The sequence below is a fragment of the Ictalurus punctatus genome, chromosome 27 (genome assembly GCF_001660625.3).
Source record: "Ictalurus punctatus breed USDA103 chromosome 27, Coco_2.0, whole genome shotgun sequence".
In the NCBI taxonomy this organism is placed as follows: domain Eukaryota; kingdom Metazoa; phylum Chordata; class Actinopteri; order Siluriformes; family Ictaluridae; genus Ictalurus; species Ictalurus punctatus.
Genome location: NC_030442.2, coordinates 16,189,079 through 16,207,500, shown reverse-complemented (window position 1 = coordinate 16,207,500; position 18,422 = coordinate 16,189,079). Strand labels below are relative to the sequence as shown.

The window sequence follows — 18,422 nt, the reverse complement described above, 5'->3', positions numbered from 1 at the left end:
ATATATATATATATATATATATATATATATATATATATATATATATATATAAATACAGTATATCCTCACTGTAGCTCCACCAGGCTCTCTGAGAGCGGCTGTGTGGGTTGTTGTGTATTTTCAGGAAATGAAAGCTATACAGTACCGTACATCTTGCTTAAGTTTGAGCATGCGAACGTTTTGTAGTGTTACTTCCTGGTTACAAGGCTGATCCGGTTGTCCGGGTCGTCACGATGCGTCGTTTTGACTTTCATAAAAAATATATATCTTGTATGTACAACGAGGTTTGAAAGTACACCGAAGAGCCTTCGATGCATGTCTTCCTTGTACCTCGAGGGACGGTGGGTCCGATCGAGCCGCGCTAGAGTCTCGGAGCGAGCGTGGTGCAGAACAGGGTGTGTTTAAGCGCGCTAATTTACTGTAGGTGCTCTGTTTTTGTTTCGTTCGTAAAAAAAAATCTGATGTGGGCAGCTACAGGGAGCCAGTGGAGGGAGTGTTGTAGGAGAACCCGTGGGAGAACGTGTAGAGCTGCGTGATGGATCCGGATCGTTCGCAGCGGTCCGACCGTGAGCCGTAGGAGTCCGGTCTCAACGTGACTTAGAAGCACCCGAGTGGCCTACATGGATAGAAATGACCAGATCGTCCTAATGATATAAGGGAGAAACCTCCGAGGCAAGAAGGGGCGTTTTAATACCTCCTCCGACGCTAGTCTCTATTCTATTCCATATAGACGATCGTAATGACATCAACTTTTCTCACACGGGCTGTTTTGATTATGCGTTTAATTTCTCGCCTTCCGTGCTTCTAACATCTGGTCCTTTTTCGGTTTTATAATTAGAAGCTGTAATCTATTTAGTGAAGCATGAAGCTTCAACAGACCACTCTGTATCCGCTAATATATCTCCGAAGCTCGTGCGTACACGCACACGTGATTCCACAGCACCTGGGCGCGTACACCAACAATGCAGGATTTGTTTGGAGGGCCGATATTTTCATTTTACACTCGCTGACCCGCGAGAGCGATCTGTTTTAAGAGCTGTTCGTTTGTTAATGTGACGATGTGTGTATATATACTTCCTACAGGCGGAAAGAAAAAAAAAGAAAAAAGTTCGTTTATGTTCACTTTATAGCAGTACATGAATCAGCTGTTTGATAAGATGACTAAAACATTTCAAACTGAGCGATAGTTTTAACGCTTTTAGTCAGGATGAGGAGTTTCCAAACATGTGGAAAAACAATTTTTTTTATATATATATATATATAATCAGTTGACAATGAAATAATAGTTAAAAAGTATTTGTGCTATTTAGTTTAGATTTGAGTTTAGACGCACGTCTCAGTACACGCTTTTTATCGTTGCAGTGCTGACCTTCAATATTAAATGCGATTGCGTAACCACGCTCGTTCATCCCGTCACCTCAAAAGGCTTTTCAGCCACTCCATACGGCCTTGAATCGTCTCATACGAGCGAAACGGCTTTGATTTGACGCGTATTGAATCGTGTATTGAATTAGTTTCCGTACCCACTGACGCACGACTAGTGGAAGGTCATGAGTGTACGTCATCGAGCGCACATTAGCAGACTGCTCTGAAAATTTGGAGATGGTTTAAAAAAAAAAAAAAAAAAAAAAAGCAAGAGTGTGAGGGAGAATTTTAAACGGAGACCCGTGAGGAAAAGTTTTCCTTCGACCGGACTCCAAGCCAAACACTGTGACTTGGCACGGCGACCACAATCAGACACCGCCACATATTTCTGCTGTCAGACTGAAGGATTATATAAGGATCGTATAAAAGGATTGCTTTTTAACAGCCTTTGGAGACTCTTGGGGCCGGTTAGAGGAGCTGGAATCGGCTCAAGTTCACTCCTGCGTTAATCTGGGAAACTGTCAGAGCTATCAGTCCAAAACCCTTATTGCGCTAACTCCCACCTCACCATCTTCTTTCAAACTGCGCTAGAGACATTTAAGAGGACGTTTAAGCGAGAGTAGTTTTAGAAAAAGATATTATTCGTTATTAATTCGATTCTAACTCGAACGTACGATTGCTGGACAAAATAATCTGCTCTCGGATCTCTTCTGTTGTGCGTGACCGTCTTGCAGAGGATATTACTGTATATGATGATCGGACGCCCTGCGATAGATTGGCACCCCGTCCGGGATGAACCCCTGCCTTGTGCCCCATGCTCCCTGTGATAGGCTCCAGGTTCTCCGACCCTGTAGGATAAGCGGTACAGCAGATGGATGGATGTATGCTTGAATGATTCAGCTGGCATGTTCATTGTTTCAGAGAACCTGGATTACATGAATGGCCACCTGCTGGTTCATGTTATAAGCATGTCGTGTTTAATAATATCCGATTTGGTCTAGTGAATCGATCATCTTGCGTATATACTATAAGCGTCATTTAAAACTGAGTGGCATTTCTTCTCCGTTTCATCGCCCTTTAATGCAGACATTTCTGGTTCGACCTGGTCTCTCTATTTCATGCACGCTATCAAGTTCGATTCAGTTGAGTTCTATTTGTATAGCGCGTTTAACAATGGACATTGTCACAAAGCAGCTTGACACAAACATGTCAATTCAGGATATAAATTTTAAGTTAGCCCTAATGAGCAAGCCAGAGGTGATGGTGGCGATTTATAAAAAAACTCCCCGAGACGATATGAGAAAGAAACCTTAATTTACGGTGACCATACGTTGTCTTTTTCCCCCGACGTGGGATTTCTAAACTTGAGAAAATGTCCGGGATTCGGCTTTAGTTTCATTATGATGTGCTTACGGTCTAATACCGCATCACGTGTGCGCATGTTTGGATCTCTTTAACCGCTCGCTTTAATTCTCGCCTTCTCGCACACCGATTGGTCGATTCTTACAAGGCTTGCAGCAACTATTGGTACACTCGTGGCATGTAATATTTTCTTTTATTCCATGGACACTCGAAAGAATGTAGGGAGAAATGATGTAAAACGTGGGTAGAGTGAAATGTATATCATTTTTTTTTTTTTATGTGATGCTAATAGTGTGTCTCTTTCAGTGTATTAAAGTTTATATTCATAGTAACACTGTTTTGAACACCGATTAAACCCTAAATCCCAAACCCCCAAATTCTTTATTGTTTTCACATGAAGTCTATTTTGTAGAAGTTTTTGCCTGTTCCCTGATGGAGACTTGAGTGCGAAACTGCAATTACGGCCCTAAAGCTGACAGAGTAATTGTAGTCCTAAACCATCGTGTAATCCATCAAGTGTGTAATTTCCATATAAATGTGTGCGATACTCCACTGAAATGCCTAAGAGTTTTCGGTTATGTAAGGAAAAAAAAAATAATTTACTCCTCAAAGTATTATACATTTTGCACAGCACTTTCGAACTTAAATCCGGCAGTACTTTTTAAATCAGACTCTCACTGTAATTATAAAAGGAATGTTTATTAAAAAGAGTTTCTAAAGTGAGCTATGCGATCGTGAACGCCCATATTAATATCAGCATCACGAGGCAATGTCTGATTGGTCTGTTTTTGGCTCGTGATACAAAATCAGCTCGCGGTTTTGCCTCGTGATGGACGAAAACATATTTAACACACACATTTATTATTTAAGGCTAGAGTTGGCACCAGTCCGATAGGCGGTATCGGAAAGCGTCCGTACCGGGAAGAAGTGGTGGATCGGATAGCAGAGAAAACATAACGGAGGAATTTTAATCTGTATCCGGATTTCTGTAAAGCTGCTTTGTGAAAATGTCCGTTGTTAAAAGCTCTTTAGAAATAAAATCAAATAGAATCGAGCTGGATATCGGATCCTGTCACAAATGGCAAAGATTGGAAGTGGATTTGGAAATGTATTTTTTTGAACTGGAAATGTTTACGTATAAAGAGATTTGTTATTGTGATTGATTTGATTGTATTTACAGTCGGTCATAATTTTATAAGCAAAATGCTCATAATTTTATTTAATTTTTTTTTTTTAAAAAGAGGGATCATGAAAAATTGCATTTTGTTCGCACTTTGTTTTTATTTAGTCCTGCCGGGGGGGGGGTGTAAACTTTTGAACAGGATGATCGGTGTAAATTGTCGTCGTTTTGTCTTCTGCAAAACCTGTAAATATCTTATGTCGCTTCTGAAGGGTGGTACTAATTGAAAGAAATAATATCTTTGAACAAAATATCATCCTGATCAAAAGTTTACACCCCCCTGTCTCTTAATGTATCGTGTTGCCTTCTTGAGCATCAGTGAATGTTTGCACCTTTTATAATAGTCAGATTTGGAAAAGAAATTTATTTTTGGAACTATATATATATATATATATATATATATATATATATATATATATATATATATATATATATGTATATATATGTATATGTGTGTGTGTATATATATATGTGTATATATATATATATATATGTATATGCTTAGTATATTTATTATATTTACAAAAACGGTCATGTTTGTGTGAAAGAGGTTAATTGTGAAGTTTTTAAAGAAAACTACACTGGATGTTTTCAATATCGGTATTGGAACCGAAAACGTGGTATCGTGCCATCTCTACTTTTTACTTATTATTCTTCTCCCCCCCCCCATATAGGTATATTTTATATATAACTATATACGTCTTAGTTCCTCTCTACGTTTCTAACTTTTAAATTCTCTCACCTTCTGTATCTCAGCATCCTGTATGCAGACATTGTTGGTTTCACTCGTTTAGCCAGCGACTGTTCTCCCAAAGAGCTGGTGATCATGCTGAATGAACTCTTTGGAAAATTTGACCAGATTGCCAAAGTGAGTGATTTTCAAAAATCTACCTGTTAAATAAAACACCTGTTTTGTTCATTAGCAATGAATTCGTTTTTTTTAATAATAGTGTTTATCACTTTTTTTTTTTTTTTTTTGCATGTATGTTGAAATGACTTGTATCGTTCAGCGGTGCTCACGTATCTCTCTTGCAAAATTGTTATTTTGTGTGTGTGTGTAGGAGAATGAGTGTATGAGGATAAAGATCCTGGGTGATTGTTATTACTGTGTATCCGGACTACCCGTCTCCTTACCGAAACACGCCAAGAACTGCGTCAAAATGGGTTTGGACATGTGTGAAGCAATTAAGTAAGTACACACACACACGGATATAAAAACACACACTGGGTGAAATTAATTACTCATTCAATTTCCCCGTCATTCTTTGCAGGCGGGTTCGAGAGGCGACAGGAGTGGATATTAACATGCGCGTTGGCGTGCACTCTGGAAACGTGCTCTGCGGCGTCATTGGTCTACGCAAATGGCAGTTTGACGTCTGGTCACATGACGTCACCTTGGCCAATCACATGGAGTCTGGAGGGTTGCCTGGGTATGCTGCTATTATAACACGTCTATAAGTCGGCAAATGGAAATGTTACACTTTAAAACTTCACTAACGTACAGGAATTAGCAAGACGGGATGAGATCATGCTTATTGCTTGTATAAAAAATTATTTGAGCATAATGTGTGTGTGTGTGTGTGTGTGTAGCCGGGTGCACATCACCGAGGCCACTCTGAAGCATCTGAATAAAGCGTACGAGGTGGAGGAAGGAAACGGCCACCTCAGAGACACTTACCTGAAGGAGCTCCACATCAAGACTTACCTGGTTATAGACCCCCGGGTCAGTATTTATAGATTCCCATTTAAAGTTCTTTATGCAAACGCATTAGTGTGTTTCTGAGCCTATAATTTTATACTGAGCTTCACTACACTGCACTGTGTGTTCATATCTCCTCCGGTATGCCTCCAGTAATGATTTATTTTTGTTTGAGCTCTTAAGCGACCCAGGATGTAAACCCGCCATCTTCACTTCCGCCTTCCGCAGGAGTCATTTTATTTTATTTAATTCCCATACAAAATCCCAGTTAGATTTGGGATGAAACCCAACTGGCTTTTTATACAGTCCCCTCTGAAACTTGGCGAGCCTCTCACAATGTTTCTGTCATCAGCTGCTGTGGTTTTCCTTGGCCGACCCACTCGGTGTGTCTGCTGTGTCTTCATTTACATGACGTTCCAAATTCTTGTATTGGCTTACGCCCAATGTTTGTGCAATGCCTCTGATTTGCATTTTCCCATTTATTTATTTTATTTGATTTTTTATTTATTTTTTTCTCCCATAGACAGCTCTCAGATCTTCATGTTGGCTTATCCTTTTTAACAAGAAACGTGTAACCGAAAGCTAAAACCAAGACTAGCTATTTAACAATCACCTGGGTAACAAGAAACGCCCGTCAGTCACACGTTCCAGTATTTTCGCAACGTATAAATATATGTAGCGAATATGTTTTTAAAAAATAAATAAATAAAAAAATACGTCGAAAGCTGAAATTCTAAACTCTCTTCTCGTATTCGGACTCAAATCTCTTCGGTCTAAAACAAACAAATATACCTTTTTGTGTGCTCGCGCAGTCTAAGGACCCGTCCCAGTGCAGCCGTAGCATTCCTAAGCAGCGCGTGAACGACGGTTTGAAGATGCGAGCGTCCGTCAGAATGACGCGCTACCTGGAGTCGTGGGGGGCCGTGAAGCCCTTCTCCCATCTCCAGAACAGAGAGGGCTTAATCACGGACACTATGGTGAACAGCAAGAGCCGCTTCAAGGTGAACACACACACGCGCACACACACACACACACACGCATAGTGAATCACTATTCTGAAAGATGTTTTTTTTTCTGATTATTGTTAACTCGAGTTTGTCTTTTTGTCCCTCATCAGGACATTCCTATGAGATCAGCGCCATTAAAAATGACAGAGAGGTGAGTCGTACATGAGCCTGTCGTGTGTGTGTGTGTGTGTGTGTGTCTATAACTGTGTGTATACTATAGCGAGACCATGCAACATAGCAGAATAGTAGTATAGCCTACAGCGCATACAGTAATTAACTACAGTATGATTTATTTTTGTTTAAAATGTATTTACATGAATTAGCAGCGTAAGCAAGTTGTACTAGACATGCACACTAACCAGAGGCACCACCATATACACCGTCGATACATCTATATACCACCTTCTAACTAGTTTAAACCCAAATACACACTGATCGGCGATAAAATTCGTTTTTTGATTCCCGTGCTACTTGCCAGGCTTCGTATTAGCTATTAGCAAAATACAGTTAGCGTGCTAACTGTAACCCCCCCCCAGCGTCTCCTTTTAATAAGACGTCACGTATGACGGGACAAGGTGAAACCAGAGTAACGAGTTGAGTCAAAGAGGACGTGTAAAAGCAGGTAAGAAGGTAAAGTTGCGAGTGAGGAAGTGAAGAAACGTCGGAGCACACGGGCAACACGACAGGTCCGGGGAATCGTTCGAGCCAATCGCTTTACAGCGCCGTACCCGATTTGCATGAAGTCTTGCTCGTCGCGCCGTCGCAGAAATGGCGGCTACGTAGAAAATGGCCGTCGCGGGGTAAGGGAGAAAGAACGGCAGAAATCGAGCGATGTCTCTTCTTCTTTTTTCTGTCGTCCCGTACGTTTTCTAAAAAGGTAGCCGAGGCAGATCCGAGTACGTTGGCGTCACGTGTCGATCCTAAAGACGTGATAGCCGAGCACATGGTGTCGGAATTTCTTTTCCGTCCTTTCTTCTGTCGATGCAGATTTTTTTTTCAAATGGATTTATGGAAATTGTGTTCACGTTGTATTATCCACACAGACGGGTCTCTGGAAATCCTGCTCTTTCTCCCTGTCTCTCTTTTGTGTTGTGTTCAAGTTGACTTTTATCCCCCTGTGCAGCTTCGATGAGTCTCTTGAGGAGTCCTTGTCCTTTCCCACCCCTCCCTTCAGCGTGAATAAGTGAGTGGAACCATGTCGGCTCCGAAGACGTTTTGCCTGGAACACAGTTTCACCACTAACCCCCTGATCGCTCGCTCGGCCTGTGTTACTGAGCCCACGGCTAGCATGAGCTATAATAACCACTCCTGTGCTGAAGAGTGGACCTTTTTACTCCTCTGCAGGATTACTGCACCACGGTTGATAAGATGGGAAAGTGTGTGTGTGTGTGTGTGTGTGTGTGTGTGGGGTGGTGGGTGTGTAAGGAAATGGCTCTCTTCTCTCCCTTTTCCTTCCTAAGCTGTATCAGGGCTCCTTCTGGGATTTAAACTAACGCAAGGCATCCTGCATGCCACACCTACACGTGTAAACGTGCACCACACACACGCACACGCACACACACACATGCACGCACATACTACTTGGTTCTCTCGCTCCCACTGGCAGCTTGGCCTAAAGATTGTAACCAGCATGACAACGGCCGTGACCTCTACACACACTTCCCACTTCTCTTCTGTGTCTGTGTGTGTGTGTGTGTGTGTGTGTTGATGTTAAGTGTTTAACTCCACTAATGTCTCCCGCAGGAATAAGTCCCAGAAGACCAAGTTTGACGAGCAGCTGCACAACGAGATGATCACCACCATCGATGAGCTGAGCTCTAGCAAGTGAGTCTTTCTCACTTTTTTGGTACGGTATATTCGTCTCGTGTCGTCCGACACGTTTCCGAACGGCAGCGATGACATCAAAACTGTAAAAACAGCTACTTTTTCTTTTTTTTTTTTCCTCTCTCTTGCGCTCCAGTTCTCTTTGCAGAACAGACGACCAGAAACAGCCACATGCTAGACAGTCACATGATCGATAGTTCTTGCATGTTTATTTCTTTATTTTGATCGTTCTTGTGAGGGTTTGGGGGGTCATGTGCGCTTTAGCAGGGATCTGCCTGTAGTGTGTGAGCCTCATCTGCGATCGTAAATGTCATTCTCTCACCCCCGAGAACGGGAATACTTGGGACGTTTAGCGCACGTGTGTTGTTTCTTGTGTGCAGGCAGTGGGTGAAGTCGGAGGAGATTTCTGGTCTCACTCTGTGGTTCACTAAGCGCGGGCTGGAGAAACAGGTAAACATCTCAACCACAATAACGGCATAATAACATCATGACGCCGTATTTACCGGATTAGCAAAATGGCAAACGTATATCGGCGTACGTGAAGATGTTTGAGGTTCGCTAACGAGCTTAGAAAACAGTCCTCTGGGGATTTATACCATTTTTATTAAAATGCCAAACACGCAGCTTTCCAAAGAAAACGTCCAACGTGTCCCAAGCGCAAAATAATAATAATAATAATAATAAAAATAATAATGTAATGCAGTTTAAAAAAAGCCTGACGTGTTTTATTCCACTTACACCACAAGTTTTTATTTCTTAAGGAACATCACGCCATGCATCTTGATCAGTTTAATGCATCCGCTACGCGAGTCCGTGTTAGTACTATAAACACCTTCTGACCAATCAGAATCCAGAATTCATCAGCACTGTTGTATTCATTACAGTATATTAAAATGAATTCATGAATATTCATTATTAATACTGTATAACCGACGGCTTCCTAAAGCAGTGTCCGAGGAAACGGGGGAATTGTAGCTCGTTGGATAACCGTTCTCTCGTCCACAGTTGGTAGGATGAGTGATATTTGAGTCGGTATATATGTTTGTTTTCCTGTACTTGTGCTAATGAAGGAATATCTGTGAAATAGAACAGGAAGTCTTTGTTTGTTTTGCGCTCAAATGCACGACGTGTTCATGTTTATGTACCTCTCTCAGTACAGGACTACAGAAATGCCTAGTTTTAAGTACTACGTCAGCTGTGCCACTTTTATCTTCCTGTGTATCTTCATCATTCAGATGTGTGTCACACAACAGTGAGTGATAGAAACACACACACACACACACGCACGAGGACAGAACTGAATATATGATCCTATAATTATGATATATATGATGCAAATCATAGTGCTTCTCTGCTTTTTTCTTTCAGACCTAAGAAGCTGGGGTTGGTGTTTGCGTTGTTGGCGTGTGTGTTACTCCTGACCCTTGCCATCTGTTTTGCCGGTCACATTCAGGTTATTAACGGCTGGCACCTGCCGGTTTTAAACACGCTTATGATGGTGTGTGTGTGTGTGTGTGTGTGCGCACGCATTTCCAGATTTGGAGGTTTCATAGATGCTAGCACATTTAGACTGTGTGTTACGTGGGGAATGTCATGAGACTTGTTCTTTCTTGTATTTGATTGGCTGGAGACTGTGTCTGGAATGACTGACCACTAAAAACAGACTGACATTTGTTACAGAGTCGGTCTCACTCCCTTTCTTCAAAACACACACACACAGCCTGTCTATCTGTCTGTCTAAAGATCTGTCTGTCTCTCTATCTGTCTATGTGTATATCCGTTTGCCTCTATCTGTCTGTCTGTCTCTCTCTATATGTCTAAGGATCTATTTGTCTGTCTATCTGTATATCTTTTTGTCTGTCTATCTATCTATCTATCTGTCTGTCTGTCTGTCTATCTATCTGTATATCTTTTTGTCTGTCTATCTATCTATCTGTCTGTCTATCTGTATATCTTTTTGTCTGTCTATCTGTATATCTGTTTGTCTATCTGTTTATCTGTCTCTCTGTCTGTCTATATGTATATCTGTTTTTCTCTGTCTGTCTGTTTATCTGTCTATCTGTCTAAGGATCTATTTGTCTATCTATCTGTCTATCTGTCTAAGGATCTATTTGTCTATCTATCTGTCTATCTGCATCTTTTTGTCTATCTATCTATCTGTCTATCCATCTGTATATCTTTTTGTCTGTCTATCTATCTGTCTGTCTGTCTGTCTGTCTGTCTGTCTGTCTATCTGTATATCTTTTTGTCTGTCTATCTGTATATCTGTTTGTCTCTATCTGTTTATCTGTCTCTCTGTCTGTCTATATGTATATCTGTTTTTCTCTATCTGTCTGTTTATCTGTCTCTCTATCTGTCTAAGGATCTATTTGTCTATCTATCTGTCTATCTGCATATCTTTTTGTCTATCTATCTGTCTCTGTCTATCTATCTATCTGTTTGCCTCTGTCTATCTGTCAATCCATTTCTCTACCTGTCTAAGGATCTATTTGTCTATCTATCTGTCTATCTGCATATCTTTTTGTCTATCTATCTGTCTCTGTCTATCTATCTATCTGTTTGCCTCTGTCTATCTGTCAATCCATTTCTCTACCTGTCTAAGGATCTATTTGTCTATCTATCTGTCTGTATATCTGCTTGTCTATCTATCTGTCTGTCTGTCTGTCTGTCTGTCTGTCTATCCCTCGATCCATCTACGATGTAAATTGTATGTAATATATTCATACATCTCAGTCCCAGTATAAACATAAGTAAGATATTTACAGACTCTTTTTTTTTTTTTTTTTTTCTTCCCCCCAGAAATTGTTCCCGGAGAAGCTCGAATCCTGCCAGTGGTTATCGGCCGTGTCCGAAGCCGTGGTCAAGAGGCCTTTTGTGCGTCTCCCGCTAGTAACCATCACTACTTCGGTTATCGTCACCATTGCCTCGTTCAGCCTGGTAAGTAACGTTTCACATAGCGCAGGCGAAAGTGCGGCGGTTTTACACAGAACTTCATCACTCCAATATATTCTCTTCCAGTGTTTTAACCCTGTCGATGTTCGGGGAAATGAAAGCAGCATAAACGGGTTTCATAATGATCATCTCTTCTGCTTGCCTGTACGTAGAACACGCACAAACCTTTATTATCTGTTGACACGCATCATAACCACAGTGTTTAAGTGACTGCACTAATTAAAAAGGTGTGTGTGTGTGTGTGTGTGTGTGTGTGTGTTAGACTCATAGGAGAGTTCTTATTAGATTTCATAGACCGTCATTTATTTCTAACCTTTTTAACATCTTTCACCGCGTAATCAACGATTCGGCTGTACTCCAGGCCGTGTTTATGCATTTATTTATATGTTCCTCCTCAGTATTCGGTGTATAGCTGTATCCTGACATTACTGGTGTGTGGAGTATTTCTGAGAGTGTGCTTCGAGCTGAAGATGGCCTTCCTCTTCATCGCTTCAGCCATTTATTACATCATCATCGGCTGTACTCAGAACGATCTGTTCAATATGTACAGCTGCTTGCTTTATACAGTCAACAGGTACACACACACACATGGGATTGGCGCACAATGTTTAGATCTGCTCTGAAGTACGTGCTAGCGTTAGGAACTTATGTGTGTAATTACAGTTGTGTGTGTGTGTGTGTGTGTGTTAGTTGCAGTCCTGAGAACTTCACTGAGGGATTCAGATATTCACTGATGAGGGAAGGAGGACTGATGAAACAGCCGCAGATTATGAGCTGCATCTACATCACGCTGTTCCTGGTTACCATGCTGCTTATATCACGTCAGGTACACAATCGCACGTTTTAAACACGTTATTCTCGCGGTTCACGTGACATCACACCGGACTGCTGCCGCCGCCATTTTGAGAACTAATTTGGGAACCAAATGTACAACAAGCAGCGGTGCATCAGATTTTCCATCATTCTGCCTCGCTGTGTTAGCTGGCTAGCTACGATATGGGAACTGGAAAGATTATCTCGGCAGAAAATATTGCTAAAGTTTGTACAAAGTTAGTCAGTTAGCCGATATTCACTTACCTTCCTTGTTTTTTTGTTTTTTTCCCTCCTCATGAAGAAATATTGTGGAAACATGTGTGTGTGTGTGTATAAAATATGTATATTTGATACAAAGCAGGGTGAAACCGTTCCTCTCCCATACAGGACGATTTCTGCTGCCGTCAGGAGTTCCTGCTGAAGAACAAGAACCGCACGGATAAAGACGAGATCGAGCTGTGCGAGAATCTGACGCGGCTGCTGCTGGAGAACGTTCTCCCGGCTCACGTGGCCGCGCTGTTCGTAGGCGAGAACAAAAAGAACGAGGTGGGGCTGCTCTCCACTAACACTTTACTAAACCAGAAGTACAAGGTAGGGACCAGCTTGAGCGTTCACGATGTCCATTCGCAGCATGCCATTCCGAGTCATTTCACACCATGGCATGCCGTAACGCACCGAGCGGTGAAGAGCGGTAGAAACTCCAGACTTCAGACTCCAGTCGCTTACATTTTATTCAGCGAAAGATATAATGGGCGTAACGTGGTGGTGTGGGCTTCAGTTTCTCAGTGAACAACTGGTGAACGCTTTTCCGTAATTAGTGGGCTGAATAACGTTGGTATTTAATTTAAAAATGATATAATTTCCTCGTTATTTCACAGCTAAGTTTCCCTTGAGGATATAGAAGGAAATATTTGCAGAACGCAGTATAATCTCGGTCTCTTCTCCGAACATGAGCCTAAGGCTCTTCGGTTTCGAGAGCGAGCTGGTGAAGCCTTTCCGAAGTTCTGTTGAGGGGGAAAAACACTGATCTTGAGATTCAAATCATCATCAAGAGTCTAAAGCTCAACTCGTTGACGATGCCGAGAACTTGGTGCCGTGACCCGGATGGCACTCTGAGCTTTTAGCGCCGAATAAGTTCTTTCAGCGGTTAGGTTCTCACAGTTAGCCTTAGAAAAGCAGCGTTCCACCGATCTGTTAATACGTCTTTCTAAAGAAAAGAGCTTGTGAGTGAATGCTAGGGACGTATTAAGTATAATATTACGATCAATTAAACATTGCTGTAAAAATCAGATGTTTTTTGTTGCCTGGTTGAGATGCACGTGCTCGAGTTTATCTGTGGGTGTATCGGGAGTTACATTACTGACCAAACAAAACAACATTTCTACAGACAGCATGCACGGATCTATAAACGATATTGCAGGAGTGACGGGGTTTTTTATTTGTATTTTTTTCCCCAGAATATTTTAATGTATAATTTCTTTCTAAACACAAGTACTTTCCTGCAAGGTATTATTGTAAAAATATTATTATTATTATTATTATTATTTATTGAAGTCTCTCCATTTCTTCATGCATCTCTTCCACATCCATCTCTCGGTGTCCCACCTGTCTCCGTGCTAGTTGTTGTGTTGTACTGTGTTTATACTCGATCGGTTGTTGTGCTCTGGTATCCATTTGGGATGGGATGATTTAATATGGCAAGAGAATCGGGTTATTTTCGTTATACCGTGATCGATTGCGTCACGATACAATGTTCCGAGACGGCTTTTGCGGTCTGACGTTAAATGTCGCACCTCGTATCCTTAAAATGGTAAGCTCTGTATAACGTGCCTATCGTGACGCGTATCATGTACGTATCATGTTTTGCGTGTGTGTGTTTGTTCTCCAGGACCTGTACTACAAGTCGTACGATTGCGTGTGCGTGATGTTCGCTTCAGTCCCTGACTTTAAGGAGTTCTACACCGAGTGCGACATCAACAAAGAGGGACTGGAGTGTCTGCGACTGCTTAACGAGATCATCGCAGACTTCGACGAGGTGAAGCAGCGGCGCAGGCGAGGTCGTAAGTGTCGTGACTTTTGAAGCGACGCTAAAAACTTTTTCTTGTTGTCGCCGCAGTTGCTGTCTAAGCCAAAGTTCAGCGGCGTAGAGAAGATTAAGACTATCGGGAGCACGTACATGGCTGCTGCAGGTCTTAGCGGGACACCTGGACAGGAGACGAACCAGGTATTACATTACGACGAGAACTGTGAAGTTCCTACACCGGGCCACAGGGCAGAAGGGTACACTTTAATACTCGGCATTAATGAGTATGGATATTATATTTGAATATGATACCTAGGAAACTAGTTCTATATAAACCGAACTAAAATGTTAAGGTTAAAAACTATAATTAAACAAAAAGCTGAGACGTTTTTGTTTTAGTTTATTTACGCAGTATGCATCGTTTTAGTCATACTCGTGTTTGTGGATTATAGGGCAAAGTGAGATGATGATGATGATATAAACATATTCGTATTATTGTTATTATCTTTGTTAGAATAGATATAATCATCATTCTTTCTTTTCCGATCGAAGACCCATCCGATATGATTTCAGCTTCAGTTGATTTTTTTTTATTTTTTTACTGAAGGCCTCAACTCTTTCACACATCCAAAAAAATGTTTTTTTTAATAAAATCAAATTAAAAAAAAAAAATGGATCTATTTTTTGCTAGTATTGGATCAGTGCCATCTCTAATAATAATATTAAATATAATTATTATTAATAATTAATATTATTTTATTGGGGTTATTGCATTTGTTTTTATCTTGAATTTGTATTGTATTTATATTAATATGTATTCATAAATTTTTCACTGAATGGTTGGGTTTTTTTGGCCATTTTTAAATAATTTTTATTATTTTTTTTTTACATGATAAATTGAAATCGTGATTTCTTTTTTTTTTTTTTTTTTAGCACTGCTAGCAAACCTAAATATATTCCTGTATAACGCACGTATCTCCCAGTATTGTGATACGATCCGCCGTTAGATTTTCTAGCAGATATTACGTACCGAGTATAACGCATTAGGAAAGACACTCGTATTAATTGTTGAACTATTGGTTTATATGTTAGACAGTTACTATAATGGGACAAATTCCTATTGTCAAAAACAGTTCCCTGTTTCACGTTCCACATGGTAAGCGTGAGCTCTGTGTTGGCAGGACCGGGACCGCGAGCGGCAGCCGGCACAGATCGGCATCATGGTGGAGTTCGCCATCGCCCTGATGGGAAAGCTGGACGGCATCAACCGCCATTCGTTTAACAGTTTTAGACTGCGTGTGGGTGAGTGTAGCGGACACACACACACACACACACACACACACACAGAGTGAGTTTAGGAGAATATATGTTCTGCTTTGAAGATAAAATTACTTTTAACTCAAATAAAATGCATTTGTAAATTCACCTAATGGCACGGTTTTGGACAGTGGGAGGAATGGATTGGAATCCATCGATCCATTCAATCATCCATCTGTCTATCGATCCGTCTATCCATCCATCGATCCATTCAATCATCCATCTGTCTATCGATCCGTCTATCCATCCATCGATCCATTCAATCCTCCATCTGTCTATCCATCCATCGATCCATTCAATCCTCCATCTGTCTATCCATCCATCGATCCATTCAATCATCCATCTGTCTATCGATCCGTCTATCCATCCATCGATCCATTCAATCATCCGTCTATCCATTCATCTATCCATCCATTTTTCTTCCTTCCCATTCATCTATCCATCCATCAATGTATTCATCCATTAATTCATCTAACTTCAGAGAACCCGGAAGGAACCCACATGGACATGCGGAGATCATGGAAAAAAACGTTTCATTGAGTCAATCATTCTATCCATCCATCCATTTATCCATCCATCCATTCATCTATAAATCTATTAAATCCACCTATCCACTAATGTATCAGTTCATCTTTTCCATCATTAATCTATCTATCTTCAGTAACTGCTTTATCTTATTAGGGTACTTGTTTTCTTTTTTTTGTTGTGTACATTATATATATTTTTTTAAATTCTATTTTCCCCCGAAGCGAAAACAAATGAAATCCCCCGATACCGTTTGCCGTGAGCAGAGCTGCTGTTTTATCCGACTCGTTCTGCTGCAGATGTTTCGGAGAGGTTTGTGCGCCCTAGCTTCACACGTCTGAGGCCTGGTCTCGTGCGGTAACGAAAACACGAGCATGTGATCTCGAGATCCCGCTGAAATCCGAAGAGAAGCTTTACGGACGGATTACCGATCCGAAAACTTTAAGGAATTCTCTCGTCTTCGACTTGGCACGAGTAGAACTGTTGATGGAGGAGGACCGAGCGGCTCATCTGCCTGATCTGGGCTGAAAAGTCACTTAATGCGCTGACGTGGTCGAGCTTTTATTAAAACTCCGCTGTCCAGCGCTCTGTTTGAACTCTCGGAAGAGCTATTTAAAGTTGTTTTTGTTTTTTTTTCACTGAGAGCGAGTCATTCCAGTGACTGAATATTTTACGCGTGTGGCACAGAGACAGAATCTTTATTATTATTGCCGACGGTGTGATGTCTGTACGTACTAATGAGAACATGGTGAAATTCATTATTTTTATTCCGTGTAGTGTGTGTGCGCGCGCGCTCGGGATTAATTTCCATCTCGTGCCTCGTCACGTCCAGAGTATATTTTTATAAAGTGATGCGGTTCTCACCCACGGATATGAATAGTAACTGACATTTGACTAGAGTTCACAAAAAGCACTCGCGTGGTCGGTGACGTCATTACGGCCTCCTTTTTTTTTTTTTTTTTTTTTTTAAATACACGGCAGTTAAAACCTTCTGTTTACTCCCATGGCGAGTAAAACGCATGTTGTCGTAGGACTGGCGTCCTGCTGAGATAAATATTTTCACAAGTGTTTTCAAAGCATGTCGCTTGTGTGTCTGTGCAGGAATAAACCACGGGCCGGTAATAGCGGGGGTGATCGGCGCACGCAAGCCGCAATACGACATCTGGGGAAACACTGTGAACGTAGCCAGCCGAATGGAGAGCACCGGAGAACTGGGCAGGATCCAGGTACTTCCTACTCTAGATTTGTTTTCGCTTAAACTGAGATTTTCAACGACGGATTTGAATAGCGTTTAGCTTCAACCCTCAAATTGATTCTAGAGACACTGACTACGTTTACACGGACAGCAGTAATCTAATCACTGACCTTATTCGGAATGAGACGATATTCTGATTAAGGTGTTTACACGAGTCGCTTTTGGAATACCCCTTCCATGTTCCCGTTTTACACGTAGGTAAGTACGCGGTTTGGGACGCGGCCGTGCTCTCGTTTGCCGTCAGACGGTCGAGCGCTGCCGTGTGCGATCGTGTCCTGTCGCACGATGCGATGAAAACTCCCACACGATGTTAACAGTGTGATTAAGGTGTGTACGTGACTGTGATACACCTCCACACTTCTTAATTCCATACGACTTTATTCGGATTAAGGTCATCGATAATCTCTGTTTACGTGCTAGTTTCTTAATCAGAGTACCGTCTTAATATCGGATTATTGCCGTCCATGTAAACGTACTGATTGTCGCACGCGATATTGAAAAAGCCAAACGGCCATGAGGCTACTGCCTTCTGGTTAGCATTGGCATTGTCCAAAAGCCAATAATTATCCATTGATGTTAAGGCTTTTGATTAATAATAGAAGAAAGACAGAAATGCTTCGTACGAGTCGACTCGACTCGACTCAGAATGAGAGCCCATCGGGTTAGACGTTAATCTAGCCACAAACAACCCTCTCTTTCTAATGTTTACTTATTAAGGTGCAACTCCAGATGTATTGCTAACATGTCATGTATAGGTTTCTTTTAAATGTAGTGTAACTGAGTTTTCTGCCTACTTTAGGTTGTTCAAAACATTGATTATTATTTTTTTTTTAATGATTAGAGTCCTGACAATTAATATTCGGGCAGTTCTACAATAGAGGGAATAATAACAGCACTGAGAATACAGATCTGTAAGGGGATTTAATACTCTCCTCCATGCAGGACATTGTTTAAGCTCCTTTTATTCATATTATTAGGTTTGATGTCAATATTAAACGGCCTCAGATTTGGTTGTAAATGTCCCGTTAGGGCTTTTGGTAATCATGAGAATTTCTCCATTTGCTTTAAAAAGAAAGATTTAGTCTCTTTAAATTTCCGTT

General features: G+C 41.2%; 1 protein-coding gene across 2 annotated transcripts in view; it reads left to right on the top strand.

Moving 5' to 3' along the window:
- adcy7 (adenylate cyclase 7) overlaps positions 1-18,422 on the top strand; it is a 73,362-nt gene that overhangs the window by 53,680 nt on the left and 1,260 nt on the right. Inside the window, exons 8-27 of one of the 2 annotated variants that reach the window (XM_017458476.3) lie at positions 4,664-4,775; positions 4,969-5,096; positions 5,179-5,337; positions 5,498-5,630; positions 6,419-6,607; positions 6,724-6,764; positions 7,737-7,796; positions 8,357-8,437; positions 8,818-8,887; positions 9,592-9,689; positions 9,806-9,890; positions 11,237-11,374; positions 11,456-11,533; positions 11,788-11,963; positions 12,080-12,215; positions 12,590-12,748; positions 14,091-14,237; positions 14,319-14,426; positions 15,407-15,527; positions 17,169-17,293. In XM_017458476.3, coding sequence (XP_017313965.1) covers positions 4,664-4,775; positions 4,969-5,096; positions 5,179-5,337; positions 5,498-5,630; positions 6,419-6,607; positions 6,724-6,764; positions 7,737-7,796; positions 8,357-8,437; positions 8,818-8,887; positions 9,592-9,689; positions 9,806-9,890; positions 11,237-11,374; positions 11,456-11,533; positions 11,788-11,963; positions 12,080-12,215; positions 12,590-12,748; positions 14,091-14,237; positions 14,319-14,426; positions 15,407-15,527; positions 17,169-17,293 — 2,344 coding nt within the window. The remainder of the gene's footprint in view (positions 1-4,663; positions 4,776-4,968; positions 5,097-5,178; positions 5,338-5,497; positions 5,631-6,418; positions 6,608-6,723; positions 6,765-7,736; positions 7,797-8,356; positions 8,438-8,817; positions 8,888-9,591; positions 9,690-9,805; positions 9,891-11,236; positions 11,375-11,455; positions 11,534-11,787; positions 11,964-12,079; positions 12,216-12,589; positions 12,749-14,090; positions 14,238-14,318; positions 14,427-15,406; positions 15,528-17,168; positions 17,294-18,422) is intronic. The other variant, XM_017458477.3, reaches the window with a different exon arrangement.